The 16,304-nt window shown below is 54.2% G+C and overlaps 1 protein-coding gene across 1 annotated transcript; it reads left to right on the top strand.

Annotated features, from left to right (window-relative positions):
- Nucleotides 1-9,473: 9,473 nt before the first annotated feature.
- On the top strand, nt 9,474-10,310 carry LOC123989160. Its single transcript, XM_046289836.1, has one exon. The coding sequence runs from the start codon at nt 9,474-9,476 to the stop codon at nt 10,308-10,310; it is 837 nt and encodes a 278-aa protein (XP_046145792.1).
- Nucleotides 10,311-16,304: the final 5,994 nt, after the last annotated feature.

Raw genomic sequence — 16,304 nt, 5'->3', positions numbered from 1 at the left:
GGAACCCCTGTCCTGGCAATACTGCTAGGCAGGCGAAGAGGCGTCGCGGTCACGCCGGGAAGGCGCGATCCTGGAGGATGCCCCGGTGCCGATCGTTGCTGAAGAAAAATTCCTGCGTGTACTGCTCAGGTTGAAAATGTCCTACCGCTGGATCGGAGGTGCAACGGCGTGGATCCCCAGATGCCCCATGTGCCTAGTGCATGGCGGGCGGCCGCAATAACGCGAAATGCGTTGAAGTGCCGAAGCGTCGTTGTGGCTATACGCTGGTATTCCTTTATGAATTCTAACGAGTGAAAAGGTGCCGGCGGCCCACGTTAGGGGAGAGGTTTTAGTGGCTAGTATGTCCAGCCTTGGGAGTGCCCACTCTGGGCTGCCCGTCTAGGTCGCCCCTTCAGGGCTGTGGCCTACTCTTGGGCTAAATTCAACCCTTAAGGGTTGGGTTGCCAGGTTGCCCCTCTCTGGCGTTGCCTCTTTGGGTTTGCCCTCACCTCACGGGCGCCAGGCTGCCCCTTCAGGGCGGACATGAGTCCCACACTGACCGGGTCCCCTCTAGCCGAATAGACGAAAAGGGGAACCAACCCGCGCGTGCGCAAACGCATTTCCTCTTCCAACTGAACCAAAAAAAAGGTGTCAGGGGGACCCACAGACCTGGCCAAGTGTACTGACTGGGCGGGGAGGTAATACCCCGACGTGGCGCGTCCCCAGATGGCGGATAGGGGAATGCTCGCCATGCACTTTTCGGAGTGTATGGAGGGTAGGAGTGAAATAAAATAGCTCCCGCGGACCAAACACTAAGGTAAGGAAAACGCATTAAAACCTCCGCTGTGGCTGGGGGATAGAATACAGACACGGTAACCCCTGCCTGTCGTACAAGGCAACTGAAAGGGGGGCGTTTGCTGCTGTCGAAGTAGACTCGCAGATGAGGCGGGGCGATGCCGGTGGAATCTACGGATCCTGGCAGGGCCTCCCTTGCCGGTATGGCCTGGGTCGGAGAGGCGACAAGGTGGCTGCAGCGTCGTTCAGTTCTCCAGGGGCCATGCTGCGTGGCAGTCTGGTGCGGGTAGCGAACCCGGAGTGCCCTAGCAATTATACCGTAATCCAGTGGTCACGTTTCGCTGGAACGGGAGGCTTGCCTTAACCGGCCTGCCTGCGAGGATGACAATCTCTTCAAAAATCCCTAGCCCCAAGCTGCGGCACGTAGTGAGGAGGGTGCCCCTGGAGTTAGCACCAGGGGTGGCTGGTGGGTGCACCAGTCGCTATCGACCAACCTGGGGTACCTGGCGACCCCCCGGGTGTATCTGCCTTACCCAGGTAAGGCGGCTCTGCCTGGGCGGACCTAGGATCCGACCTACTCGTGGGACGGACATGGAAAATTCAACAAACCAAAAATAAAACGCAGGACGGGACGAAACGATGACAAACCAGGCAAGGGAACCTGACGCGGTCAGGTCGGCGAGGGATGAGGAGACGGCGCAGCCGGGGCCCAGGAGGGCCGCGGCTCCGGCCCGGGCCAGAAGGGCGCGACCCATGTCGGCGGGATCCACCAGTGGCAGCAGGGCTTCTTCTGCTGCCTCTGATAGGGGATTCTGGCGAGAGCCAGTTGACAGCGAGGAGGAGTCGGATGGGTCGGGGATCTCGTTGCCGCCCACGACCCCCAGTATCTCGGCTGCGGCAAAGAGGGGACGCGCCCATACATCGGGGGACTACGTGGCCCTTGCCGCGAAAAAAGAAGAATTCCTGCGCCTACAGCGGGAGGAGATGGAGCTCCAGGCAAATAGGGAGCAACTGGACGTCGGCGCGGCCCCCCGCCAGCCAGCCGGTCGGCCCTGAAGCTGAGGGAGGCGGCGGAAATTGCGCGGGAGGTGCGCCACCTCTCCTCGCCAGACCTTGTGGCGCGCGCCATGGAGGGCGCCGTAAAGGTCGAGAAGGTCGCGGGGTGCTCCAAAAACCTGAAGGGCACGTGTGTCCGTGCCCTAAGGGAGGCATCCAGCGACGTGGAGGCGGTCGTAAACGAGCTGGGGCTGAGAGCCGCGCGGCACCGCGACGACCGCGAAACGGTCCTCGCTGAGCTGCTGCTCAGCGCCCAATTACAGCTCCGCGACGCCACAATAGCGTCACAAGAGGAGGAGATTGCGGCGGGAGCTGGAGGCTCGGCGCGAGAGGCGCCCAGCGGTAGAAGCCCCGGCCGCCCCTGGCACCAGGAAGGCGTCGCGGCCGGCGTCTCCGCTGGAGCATGAGGCCCGGCCGAAGAGGAGCTGTTGGAGTGCTACCACGTTGGAGGAGACGGAGGACCCCGCCCCGGTGCGTTCACCGTCGCCTGCCGCGACCGCAGGGGGGCGGGCCGTGGACGACCCCACCGAGCACGAGGCCCCGGCCGCCAAGGGGGGAGGGGCCGGGGCGTCGGGGACGGCCGCGCTCATGGATGCCATCGCTACCCTCGTCGCGCGGAGCGTGGCCGACCTCCGGCGGGAGCTCGTCGGGGAGCGGGCTCGGCGCCGCCGGGTGCCCCCCTCCTGCCACCTCTGGACGGCAGGGGAGAGGGCAGAGGCAACAGAACGGGGATCCCACGACATCCGGGGGGAACCACGCAGCCCCAGAAAAAGGGTTCGAGGGCGGCTGGGATTCGCGCGCCTTCCCGCCCTACGGCCTCCTCCGGCTCGTTCGTTGCCGACAGGATGGCAAAAATCCAGGGGGACCACCGCCAGGAGACCGAGGCGTGGTCCAAGGTGGTAGGCCGCAAAGCCAAGAAGGCAGAGGCGGCGAAGAAGAAGGGTGTGCAGATGGCGAAGAAGACGGTTAAGGAGGACGACGGCCGGGACGACAAATCCCGCGGCTGCTCGAAAGGAGGGAACCGCGGCGGCGACAAAGGAGGCCACAAAGAAGCCCCGCCTCGCCCGCCCCCCCAAAACCTCGGCGGTCACGCTAACGGTCGGGCCCGGGGCGAAGACCACCTGCTGTATAGGCCATGATCAGGGCCAGGCAGGAGGTCGACCTCTTGGAGATCGGCATCACCGATCTCCGGCCCAGGCGCGCGGCCACAGGCGGTCTCGTCCTGGAGATCGCCGGGACGGAGAGGGCGGAAAGGCGGCGGCCCTGGCTAGCCGCCTCCAAACTGTGTTCCGCGGGTCCGATGAGGTTAGGGTGGCGTGCCCAGTTAAGATGGGCGAGATCCGCCTCATCGGGCTCGACGATTCGGTCACCCGGGAGGAGGTAGCAGCGGCGGTGGCAACCGGAGGAGCCTGCACCGCTGAGCAGGTCAAGGTGGGGGAGATTCGCGCCCCACCCCGTGGGCTGGGGAGGGTCTGGGTGAGGTGCCCCCTCACCACAGCCAACAGGGTCGTCGACGCGGGGAGGCTGAGGGTCTGCTGGTCCTCAGCACGGGTCGAGGCTCTGGCGGCTCGCCCCCTGCAGTGCTACCGCTGCCTGGAGACTGGACATGTCAGGCAGCGGTGTCCCTGCGGGTTCGATCGTTCGGATCGCTGCTTCAACTGCGGCGATCTGGATCATCGAGCCAGTGGCTGTACGGCCCCGCCGCAGTGCTCCCTGTGCACCGGTTCAGGGCGGCCCGCGGTGCACAGGATGGGGACCAGAGGATGCCCGTCGGTCACCGCGAAGAAAGGGCGGAAGAAGTCCGCCAAAAAGTCGAGCGCGAAGCAGTCCACGGCTGCATCGCCCACTGGGGTAGTGGGCCCCAGCAACGCAGGAGCAGCTGTGGGGGCAGCGGTGGAGCCGGCGCGCAATGATGCCTAAGTGTCCTTTCCTGCAGGCCAACATCAACCACTCGGCCGGGGCGCAGGACATTTTGCTACATACCCTGGCCGATTGGCAGATTGAGGTTGCGGTGGTGTCGGAGCCGTACCGCGTACTGGACCGACCCAACTGGTTCGGCGACGCGGCGGGCTCCGTCGCCATCGTCCTGGGGGGTCGGCACGTCGCCGATGTATTAGCACGGGGGCGGGGTTTCGTGGCCGTTGACTGGGAGGCCGTAGCAGTGGTGGGCGTTTACGCGCCGCCCAGCTGGTCCCTGGAGCGATTCGAGGAGTTCCTGGACCGGGTGAGGAGCGTTGTGGTTAGCTCCCACACCCGGCCGACGTTGGTCCTCGGGGATTTCAACTCCAAGGCCGAAGCCTGGGGGTCCCCCAGGACCGACGCGAGAGGAGGGGCGGTACTGCTCTGGGCGTCTGGCGCGGGGCTCCTACTCCTGAACAGGGGCTCGGCCAGCACCTGCGTTCGGGCTCAGGGGGAATCCATTGTGGATCTGGGCTGGGCGTCCCCTGTGGCCGGGCGCATGGTGCAAAATTGGAGGGTGGCGGCGAGGGAGACGCTGAGTGATCATCTTTACATCACCTTCGGCTACTCCCTCCCCGCCGCCCCCCGGCCGGCGCGTGGCCCGCCACTGCGTCGCTGGGTGCTGAGGAGGCTGGACAAGGACATGCTGATGGCCGCAGTCCATGCCGTGACCTGGCCAGCTCTTCAGGCCGGGCCGGTCGTGGCGACACCGCCATGCCCCGGGCCCCGCGCCTGCCCCCCCGGAGAGCGGTGTACTGGTGGTCGGGCGACATTGCGGATCTCTGATCCGAGTGTCAGCACACCCGGCGCCAGTGGCAGCGCACCCGAAGGGCTCGAGACCGCGACCCGGCGAGGGAGGATCTGCTGAGGGGCACATACGAGGTCTTCGTGGTAGCTCTGAGGCAGGCCATCAGGGACGCGAAATCCCGGGCGTGGGCGGAGCTCCAGGGCTCTCTGGACGAGGACCCGTGTGTGCGCCCTTACCGGATGGTCGTGGGCAAGCTCCGCGCACGGGCGCTCCCGGTCTCGGAGAGCCTGGACCCCCAGCTGCTGTCGCGGGTAATAGACACCCTCTTCCCCCGTTCCGGGGGAACGTCGCACCCGTGCCACCAGCAAGGGCCGGCGGAGCCCGTCGTCTGGTCCGCCGACCTGGGGGTCACAGAGGAGGAGCTGGACGATGCCGTCAGAAGGCTCGGGGCCAAGGACACCGCCCCGGGCCCGGACGGCATCCCCGGCCGCGCCTGCGTTATCGCGTCCGGCATCCTAGGTCCGAGGCTGTGCCGCCTCTTCAGCGCCGCTCTGGAGCAGGGGGTGTTCCCCTCGATTTGGAAGGAGGGGCGGCTGGTCCTCCTCCGAAAGGACGGAGGGCCCGCAGATTCTTCCTCTGCGTACCGGCCCATTGTGCTGTTGGACGAAGTGGGAAAGCTCTTCGAGCGTGTCATCGCAAACCGCCTCCTCCACTACCTGTCGAGCGTTGGCCCCGATCTGGCCGACATCCTGTTCGGGTTTCGCGAGGGTCGCAGCACCATCGACGCTACCCAGCGGGTGCGCACCCCCGCCGAGTCGGCCACGTCCAAAGGTGGGGTGGCGCTGGGCGTCTCCTTGGACGTTACAAACGCGTTCAACACCCTGCCCCATGGGACGATACGGGAGGCGCTGGTTCACCACAACGTCCCCACGTATCTGCAGAGGATCATCGGGGCCTTCCTGGATGGCAGGTGGATACTGTACACCTGCCGGGACGGTACGCTGCCATGGAGGGAGGTCGACTGCGGATTGCCCCAGGGGTACAGACTGGGCCCCCCCTTATGGAACGTGGGGTACAACGCGGCGCTGCGGGTGATCCTCCCGCCCGGGGCGTGGGCAACGGTATTCGCAGATGACTACTACCTGCTGGCCACCGGGCGGGACTGGTTGAGGACCTGCCGCCGTGCCGAGGTGGGGGTCGCCATCGTGCGAAGAGCGATCCGGGCGCTGGGTCTGGCGCTGGCCCCTCACAAGACCGAGGCCATGTGGTTCTTCGAGCCTCGGCGTGGGGTAGCCCCTCCGGCCCAGCTCTGCCTCGAGGTCGACGGGTGCCGGATCGTGATCGGCCGGGGTCTTCGATACCTCGGTCTGTATCTCGACAGCCACTGGCGGGTCGATGTTCACTTCGACCGACTGGCTCCCCGATTGGAACAGGTGGCGACCAATCTTGGCCGCCTGTTGCCCAACCTCGGGGGGCCGGGAGTGAGGGTTCGCCGCCTATACGTGGGAATCGTCCGGTCCATAGCCCTATACCGGGCTCCGATATGGGCCGGCGATCTGGCGGTAAGCAGGCACAGCCGCACTCTGCTGCGGCGGGTGGAGCGCCGGCTGGTCATCAGGATCGTGCGGGGCTACTGCACGATCTCCTACGAGGGGGCGATGGTCCTGGCGGGTCTCATCCCACTCCGGTACCAGGCGGAGGTCGAATCCAGTACATACTGGTATTCGCGAGCCCTCCGCCAGGCCGGGGAGGACCCGCCGGGGCTGTCGGTCGAGGTACACCGGAGCCAGGCCCGACTGGTCGCGGCGGAAAGCTGGCAGAGATCCCTGACAGAGGGGGCTGCCGCCGGAACCCGCGCCGTCGGGGCGGTCCTGCCGATGATATCGGAGTGGCGGGACCGCGGCCACGGCGCCCTGTCGTTCCGGGTCACGCAAGTGCTCTCCGGACACGGGGTGTTCGGAGAGTTCCTGTGCCGGAGGATCAGGGAATGGACCCACCACTGTTGGCTCTGCGGGGCGGCGCGCGACGCCGCACAGCACACGCTGACGGAGTGCCCGGTGTTTGCGGTGGCCCGCCACGCCCTGCGGCAGAAATAGAGGAGGATCTCTCGCCGGCCGGCGTCGTGAGACAGATGCTTGCCGGCGAGACAGAATGAAGGGCCGTGGCCCCCTTCTGCGGGGAGGTCATGGCCCTCACGGAGAGGTCGCGGACGTGGGACGCGACGACGTCGCAGGGATCCGCCGCCATAAGGGGTGCGGGGGGGGGGGGCGATGGCGGCTTTCGCAATTTGCCCCCCCGGCGCGACGGATGCGGGACGGGGTAGTGTAGCGGGAGGGCCCGCGTGCCCTCCCGCCTCCTGGGGAGATTTTACGGGGTGTGTTTCTCGTGGGGGCGGGAGGGGTCGCGGTGTACTCTCCCGCCCCGGACGAAATGAGCCCGGACCCCGGTTGGACCCGGGAGCGGGCGGGTGGGGTCCCCGTTCTCAATCGGGGGCCGCTCTCCTTCCGCCTCTGGGGGGCCGGGTGACTCCGGGCGGAGAGTGGCGTCTCTCTCTCACGCTGGGAGTGGCGCTGGCCCCCGCAGGGGGGGTGCCCGACCTTCCTCGCGGGCGGGCGAGGGGTTGCTCCTCCCCGTAACCTGTGAGGAGATCGAGGCGCGGGGACTGCAGGCGGTACGGGCTGGGGGGCCCGGCCGCCATTGCACGCAGTTCCCCCGCGATGGAGCCGGCACCGGATGCGACCCCTGGTGCCGGCTGGGGGAGTTATTACTCCCCCGGTGAGGGGCGCTTTCAGCGCACGGCGGGGGAGACTCAGGAGTTATAGTAATCAGGTCCCGGAGCCTCTGCCATACGCCAGAGGATGTCGTCGTGGGGTTTTAGTCAGTAGGAATCTGACACTCCCCCGCTGCCCTCCCCCAGTGGCGCGGGGGGTCTTAGGCAAGATTTCCCCACGAAAAAAAAGGTTATTCCGCGTTTTTTGGAGCCATAGCTCCAAAACTACGCATCTGATCAAAAAATCTCATACAACATTAATAGTAGCAAATCTAATTTCCTACAAAAAAGGTCTCTCAACATTTTGCCATAGCTCGCACCGTTTCCAAGATATTTGCAGATTTACCTCAAGGAAAGGGGAGTCACGCACATATTCCGAGATATTTCTTCTTCTTCTTGTTCTTCCTCTGCACAGCTGGGCTGGAAGTGGCATTTACAGCGGGGAATAGTGAATACAGCTTAGAATAGTGCAGAGTTTCCTCAAAGAAAGGGGCCACAGTGTTGGCGACGACAGCCGCAGATCGGCGTCGCGCATCGCGGGCCCCCGCCGCGGCGGCATCCCCACTCCCGTGCGATTAGACTATAAGTAGGACCGATCGATGCGATGATCGATGAGTTGCCTCGGGGCTTCGGCACTACTCTACGACCTGGCAGCTCCTGTAGGTTCAGCGGCCGTACGCGCCTAGCCTCGTCAGACCCGTGGTTGACCCGGGGTGACCAAGCTAGTGCACGTTCATAATCTCTGCTGGTGCTTCCGCGGGGAATCCGAACGCTAGCCTACACGGCACCGTATTCTGCCTTTGGCAGCCGATTCCGTCCAGCTTCGCGGCGCTACCCAGGCTGGCCAGGATTGGTCGTCGTCTCGTTCGCTGCTCGGTTCTACCTCGGCATACGAGAAGACGAGCCGCGTGAGGCAAACGGGCAACAACTCCACCGCAGCTCGAAACACCGCAGCGCGATTGAATAAAATACCGTCGGCCCAATCGGGTCTTTCCTCTTCCTGACTTCCTCGGCACTCGATAGTGCCTCGGCGCCTTCGCTAGATTGTTCGCGTTCGCGCTCTGCTTGCGCCCGCGCTCCGCGTACACCAGCGTGCGTCCGTACTCATTTAGCTTGTAAGGCGGTAGCGACCGCAGTAGTTTGTAAGAGCGTTAGGCATAAGTTCCGCGTAATTTCTGTGACGGACCGGGTTCCGACCGTAGTACATAAGACCTGTACTCTAGTCTTAAGTAATATGGCTCCACGCGTCTAATCACCAGACGATATTTTGATTGTAGTATCTGAGGCCGGAGACCACCGCCCGGCTTCCAGCGCGGCGAGGCTAGGACCGCCGCCCTGTATTCACGTAGTCCACCATTAGCTTCAGTATTCTTTGAATAAATTTATATTTTTCTCACATATCACCGCCTCATTACTTACCGACCCGTTCCCTTGCGAACCCTGGCACGGGGAAACCGACCGCGGTGCGCAACGCCGTGCGCACCGAACCGAACGACCCCGTTACATGGCGCCTGAACAGTTCGGAATCAGGACGGTGGAGCCACTAGAATTAAGACTTAGTATATAAGGAACGAGCAAACGGATATCAGAACAGAAGCTACCGAGCAATCGAAGCGAACACACAGCGAAGCAACGAGAATCCAGAACGAGAATCCAGAACTAGAACACCAGCCGAAAACGAATCCAGCTAGAAGACCGAGCTGAAAAAGACCAGACCAGAGGGATATACCACGGACGGCCTACCTTCCTGAATTTGCCGACTAATTCGACAAGGCAACTGCAAACAGTCAATCCAGCCAGATCCAGTGGCTGTTAACAGTTGGCCGAATCGATTCCGAGGAAGCAAACCGACATGGCAGGTGTCGCCTGGGTGTATCGCCTGAAGAAGGACCAGGTAGTCAGCGAGCTACGCAGACCACAGCAGCCAACCCTGGGAACATGGGTCCAGCTCCGGACGCGTCTGGCAGACTACGTCCGAGAACACCAGGACGAGTTTCCAGACAAACCGAACGATGAGCCCGGATATAAGGAAGAACTCGACCGTACCCGAGACTATGAAGAATTCCACGCGGAGATGGCCCGTGAGTGGCTCCGAACACACACCTCGGAAGCCGTCAAACCGCGGCCACATCAACACCGAACCGCGGGGAAAACACGAACGCCGAGATGACGGCGTCTCTAGCAGGGCCATCCCCTCCACCAGAACCAGCCGCCAGACACCACGAAGACCGGTCAAAAACGATGGAGATAATGAGAAAATGGAACTGCCAGTTTGACGGACGAGACCCGTACCCGTTCCTGGAGCAGTTGGAAGAACTACAAGCTGCGTACGGCCTTACCGACCACCAGATGCGTACCGGCTTCACCCAATTGTTACGAGGGCAAGCCCAAATATGGTACAGGAATACAGCGAACAAAGTTTGTTCGTGGCCGGAACTCCAGGAACAACTACGAAAATTCTTCGTACCAGCCGGAGAAAAGAGGCGATTGGACCAGCAAATCGCCGCCCGCAAACAAGGTCGAAACGAATCGATAAGGACCTTCATTAACGAAATAACGACGTTAATGCGCCACAGAGGAGAGTACACCGAGGAGGAACTCCTCGATGCCATCTTCTTTAATCTAACGCCAAAATTGCAGCTCTACATCAACCGATTTGAGCTCAAGGACATCAGTTACCTGATAACCAGAGCAGAAAATGTGGCCGAGCTCATCGCCACACAACGAGCCAGCACACCAAAGGCCGAAGAGAGACGCGCTGCAAGATCAAGCGAACCAGCCGCGGTGCCTTCCAACCAACCCCGCGGCAGCAAAATTGCGGCCAATTATAGTCGAGAAACGCACTGCTGGCGTTGTGGGCAATCAGGGCACAACCGATTTAAATGCCCGAACTCGGCTGTCCGATTCTGCTCCTACTGCAGCAAAGTAGGCGAAATGACGCGAACCTGCCTATGTCCGAGGCAGGGAAACGCCAGAGGGGCCGGAAAACCCCGGCCCCAGTAAACCGGCTGACCAGCCCAGAAGAACCCGACCCGCGTGATAACATCACACGCCGAAAGAAGAAAAAGAAGAAGAAACCGGAAGGAAAGAAGAGCCAGCCAGAAGAGGACCACAACACCATCCACTGCAAGATCACCGAGGATCAACGGCCAATGGCCGTTGCAAACGACCGGATGGTTATCACCGTCCGAATAGGCAAAAGTAACGTAGAAGCTTTACTCGACACAGGGGCCGCCGCGTCGTACATTAGCGACGAGACGGCCGAGGCTTGCAAACAGGCCGGATGGGAGAAAGAAGACCACCAGTTATCCTCCTCCTTAGCCAATGGTCAGGAGATGAAAATCTATGCCAGCTATAGGGGGCAGGGACTTTACAATGGCATGCGTAGAAAACATGAATTTTACGTTATGCCAAATTTAGCCTATCCTATGTTAATCGGCATGGACCTATTACGCAGGATGGGCCTGCAAGTATGGCTAGGAGAACAACGCGTGGACAGGACAGACCATCAGAACCAGCCGACAAGTCTACCTGTCCAGTGCACGGTAAAAGCGCCAATTGGCCTAGCACAGCTCACACCAGCCGACCAGGAGCAGCTAGACCAATTCCTGGGGCGCGAAAAAAGAGCGTTCGAGGGGATACGATGGCTCACCCCGTTAATCGAGCACGAGATCCGGCTCGAGGAAACAACACCGATAAAGCAGCGGTACCGACCACGCAACCCGGCCATGCAGAAACTGATCGACGAGGAAGTCGAAAAGATGCTTGAAGACGGAGTAATTCAACCATCCAGCAGCCCATGGAGTTCACCCATCGTCATGGTGAAGAAAAAAGACAGGAAATATCGTTTCTGCGTGGACTTCCGGAAACTGAACCAGGTCACGCGTAAAGACGCGTATCCACTGCCGCACGTCAACGCGACACTGGATAAATTACGTGGAGCAAGATACCTCTCCACGATCGACCTGAAAAACGGTTATTGGCAAGTTCCGTTTTCATCAGAAAACCGGCCGCTAACCGCATTCATCGTACCAGGGCGACGACTGATGGAATTCGTCGTCATGCCATTCGGACTTCACTCGGCACCGTCAACGTTCCAGAGACTCCTGGACCGAGCAATTCCACCAGAACTGGCGCCGTACGCCTTCGCTTACTTACAAGGAGAAGGCAAGCACTTCGGGTCTCAGATTTAGTTGAAACTTCGTACACTTATAGATCTTGTTCTCCTGTTTACGAATATATACCATTATAGGCGTAGATACTCAATAGTTTTTTAGATATTTATATTTGAAGTTTCATTATACAGAGAAATATAGATTTAGTGAAAGGTTTCGACAAGAAGTGAACTGGCGAAGTGGCAACGTACCGGATACATACTCGGAAGGCTCGCGTTCGAATCCGCTCGTGATATGTAATTTTTTTTTTCGATTTATTTACTGCAATTAATTGGATTTCAAATATATATGCAATAATACTATTCATGACAAACAAAAAATAATAATTGTGTGCAAATGTAATATAATAAAACAAAATAAAATAAAATAAAACACACGAATTATATACACACCTATGCTATTAAATTATTTTACAAAACTTAAATATATATTCACAATGTTCTTTTCTGAATGCACTTTTGTTGACTGAAGATTAACAACGAATGAATCTCGGTCTGTTGAAATCATCGTGGTACCCTTCCAGTTGATGCTGCCTTATCTCTTCTTGGAACCGTGCTCCTTCAAGCTCACTTTGTTTATTATAATAAGATATCGATTTCTGCGTCGACATGCTTTGATTGAATTATTTATTATATTACTTTTGCACACAATTATTATTTTTTGTTTGTCATGAATAATATCATTGCATATATATTTGAAATCCAATTAATTGCAGTAAATAAATCGAAAAAAAAAATTACATATCACTAGCTGATTCGAACCCGAGCCTTCCGAGTATGTATCCGGTACGTTGCCACTTCGCCAGTTCGCTTCTTGTCGAAACGTTTCACTAAATCTATATTTCTTTGTATAATGAAACTTCAAATACAAATATCTAAAAAACTATTGAGTATCTACGCCTATAATGGTATATATTCGTACATAGGAGAACGAGATCTATAAGTGTACGAAGTTTCAACTAAATCTGAGACCCGAAGTGCTTGCCTTCTCCTTGTTAGACGACATCGTCGTAGTCACTTCCACGTTCGAGGAACACCTACGGGTCCTGACTGAGGTTTTCCGGCGACTTCAGGCGGCGAAACTACGCCCGAATTGGGAAAAGTGCCACATTGCACGAAACAGTCTAAAATATCTTGGACACATCGTGGACAACGAAGGCCTGCGAACCGACCCAGAAAAAGTATCCGCCGATGCTCAACTACCGCCGCCAGCAAATCTCAAAGACCTGAGGAGATTTCTAGGCCTCCCTTCCTGGTACAGACGTTTTGTACCGGAAGTCTCAAAAGAGGCGGCCCCGCTGACGTCCCTCCTCCGCAAAGACGTGCGTTGGTCATGGGGCGAAAAACAACAGCGAGCATTCGACGAGCTAAAGAAACGACTCGCCGACTCACCAGTCCTGGCGATGCCGGACTGGAACAAAACGTTCGTACTCCAGACAGACGCGAGCACGGAAGGCCTGGGAGCCGTGCTCACGCAAGAAGACGACCAGGGCGAACGGGTCATCGCCTACGCCAGCCGGACACTGAACAATGCCGAGAAAAATTACTCGGCCACCGAACTCGAGTGCCTGGCAGTAAAATGGGGCATCTGGAAGATGCGCCATTACCTAGAGGGATACCATTTCATCGTGGTCACCGACCACCAATCTCTCAAATGGCTGGAGAAAATTGACAGCCCGTCAGATCGACTCGCTCGATGGGCGTTGGAACTCGGCCAATGGGACTTCGAAATCCGCTACCGACGAGGTCCAGAAAACACAGTCGCCGATGCGCTTTCACGGCGGCCACAACCGGTTTGCGGCGTGCAACCACCAACGCAAGGCAATTGGTACAACAAAAAGTACCAGGAGGTTGAAGAGCAGCCTGACGACAAACCGGAATACAGGATCGAGAAGGGAAGAAGAATCAATGTACATTTAATAACAATATCATTATTAGTATACCTGCATTAGATATAATGTAATATACAGATACCTTCCTACAGATCAATGTACATTTAGCAACAATATCATTATTACTATATCTGCATTAGATATATAATATACATTTAATAACAATATTATTATTAGTATATCTATATTAGGTATGTAATATACATTTAATAACAATATCATTATTACTTTATCTACATTAGATATAATGTGATATACTGATACCTTCCTACAGTCAGTGTACATTAGTAATATCATTATTCCTATATGTGCATTAGATATGTAATACATTAAATAACAACATCATTATACCATCTCATTAGATATAATGTACTATACTGATACCTTTCTACAGATCTATGGACATTTAATTACAATATCATTATTACCATATCTGGATTAGATATCTAATATATATTTAATAACTGTATCATTATTACTATATCTGCGTTAGATACGTAATATACATTTAATCACAATATGATTCTTAGTATATCTACACTAGATATAATGTAATATGCTGATTCATTACCACAGATCAGTGTTCATTTAATAACAATATCATAATTACTATATCCACATTGGATATAATGTAATATACTGGCACCTTCCTACAGATCAATGTACATTTAGTAATAATATCATTATTATTATATCTGCATTCGACATGTAATATACATTTAATAACAATATCATTATTACTATATCTACATTAGATATGTAATATACATTTAATAAAAATATCATTATTAGTATATCTACATTAGATGTAATGGAATATACTGATTCGTTACTACTGATCAATGTACATTTAATAAGAATATCATTATTAGTATACCTGCATTAGATATAATGTAATGTACAGATACCTTCCTACAGATCAATGTACATTTAATAACAATATTATTATTACTATATCTACATTACATATGATGTAATATACTGGTACCTTCCTACAGATCAGTGTACATTTAGTTACAATATCACTATTACTATATCTGCGTTAGATTTGTAATAGACATTTTATAACAATATCATTATTAGTATATCTACATTAGATGTAATGGAATATACTGATTCCCTAATACAGATCAATGTGCATTTAATAAAAACATCATTATTACTATATCTGCATTAGATATGTAATATACATTTAATAACAATATCATTATTACTATATCTGCATTAGATATATAATATACAACTAATAACAATATTATTATTAGTATATCTATATTAGGTATGTAATATACAATTAATAACAATATCATTATTACTATGTCTGCATTAGATATGTAATATACATTAAATAACAACATCATTATTACTACATCTACATTAGATGTAATGTAATATCTTGATACCTTCCAATAGATCAAGGAACATTAAATAACAATATCGTTATTACTCTATCTGCATTACATATGTAATACACATTTAATAACAATATCATTATTACTATATCTGCATTAGATATGTAATATACATTTAATAACAATATCGTTGTTAGTATATCTACAGTAGATATAATGTAATATACTGATACCTTCCTACAGATCAGTGTACATTTAATAACAATATCATTATTACTATATTCACATTAGAAATAATGTGTTCTCGGCGAGAATTAGAGTTGTCGGAAAAGGCGTGGATTCTGTCTTTTCAAAGACGTGGGCGTCGAGGAGAAGATGAACGACACAGCTTTGCGGTCACTAATTGTGTATAACTTAAATTTTTACACAATGAGTCGTGAATTAAGCACTACAAAAATCACACATGTGTTTTAATTTGGAATTACACGATTCACAGACATCGCGGTGCAAGGCACTGAATTGAAATTAAAAATGCTCTAAACTCGAGTAAAGATAAAGCTCTTGGTCTTTGCTGTCGCTGGAAAATCGCTCTCTGAATCGCTTTCGCGTTAATGCCGTAACGGTTCGAATTTTTTTTCTTAATATTGGCGAGCGCTCGGATCGGTGGTTAGACAGCGCAGCAGCGATTACTTTTACGTATTTGGTGAAGACGGGATTATCGATCCATGTTACCGACCGAGATATTCGTACGAGTTTGAAGTGCGAAATTCGTACACGTACACACGTTATAAAGATGCAGAAACACCGTGGCCCCTTTCTTTGAGGTAACCCTGCACTATTCTAAACTGTATTCACTATTCCGAGCTGTAGATGCCACTTCCAGCCGCAGCTGTGCAGAAGAAGAACAAAGAGAAGAAAAAATATCTCGGAATATGTGCGTGACGCCCCTTTCCTTGAGGTAAATCTGCAAATATCTCAGAAACGGTGCGAGCTATGGCAAAATGATAAGAGACCTTTTTTGTAGGAAATTAAATGTCCTGCTACTTATGTTCTATGACGTTTTTTGATCAGATGCGTAGTTCTAGAGATATATCGAGATATTTAAAAGTTCCGAAGCCGCACCAACATTATAAGGATGAAGAAACACTGTGGCCCCTTTCTTTCAGGTAACTCTGTACTATTCTAAGCTGTATTCACTATTCCGAGGTGTGAATGCCACTTCCAGCGCAGCTGTGCAGAAGAAGAACAAAGAGAAGAAAAAATATCTCGGAATATGTGCGTGAAGCCCATTTCCTTGAGGTAAATCTGCAAATATCTCGGAAACGGTGCGAGCAATGGCAAAACGTTAAGAGACCTTTTTTGTAGGAAATTAAATTTCCAACTATTTTTGTTGTACGACATTTTTTGTTCAGATCCGCAGTTTTGGAGCTGTGGCTCCAAATACGCGGAATTTCACTGCGAATCGTTTCCAATTTACGAAAATTATCCTTAAATAATGTCCAATGTTTATAATTAATACCACGAACACCGGAAACACGACGTCGAAATGTCGCTTAACACGCACATCACGTTTTCGTTA

The sequence above is a fragment of the Osmia bicornis genome, unplaced genomic scaffold, assembly GCF_907164935.1.
Source record: "Osmia bicornis bicornis unplaced genomic scaffold, iOsmBic2.1, whole genome shotgun sequence".
In the NCBI taxonomy this organism is placed as follows: Eukaryota; Metazoa; Arthropoda; class Insecta; order Hymenoptera; family Megachilidae; genus Osmia; species Osmia bicornis.
Note: the sequence above shows the minus strand (reverse complement) of the source record. Positions and strands in the feature narration are given on the sequence as shown.

Excerpts from the sequence above, each read along its gene's own strand:
- LOC123989160 (XM_046289836.1), top strand. The coding sequence starts at position 9,474 with ATGACGGCGTCTCTAGCAGGGCCATCCCCTCCACCAGAACCAGCCGCC.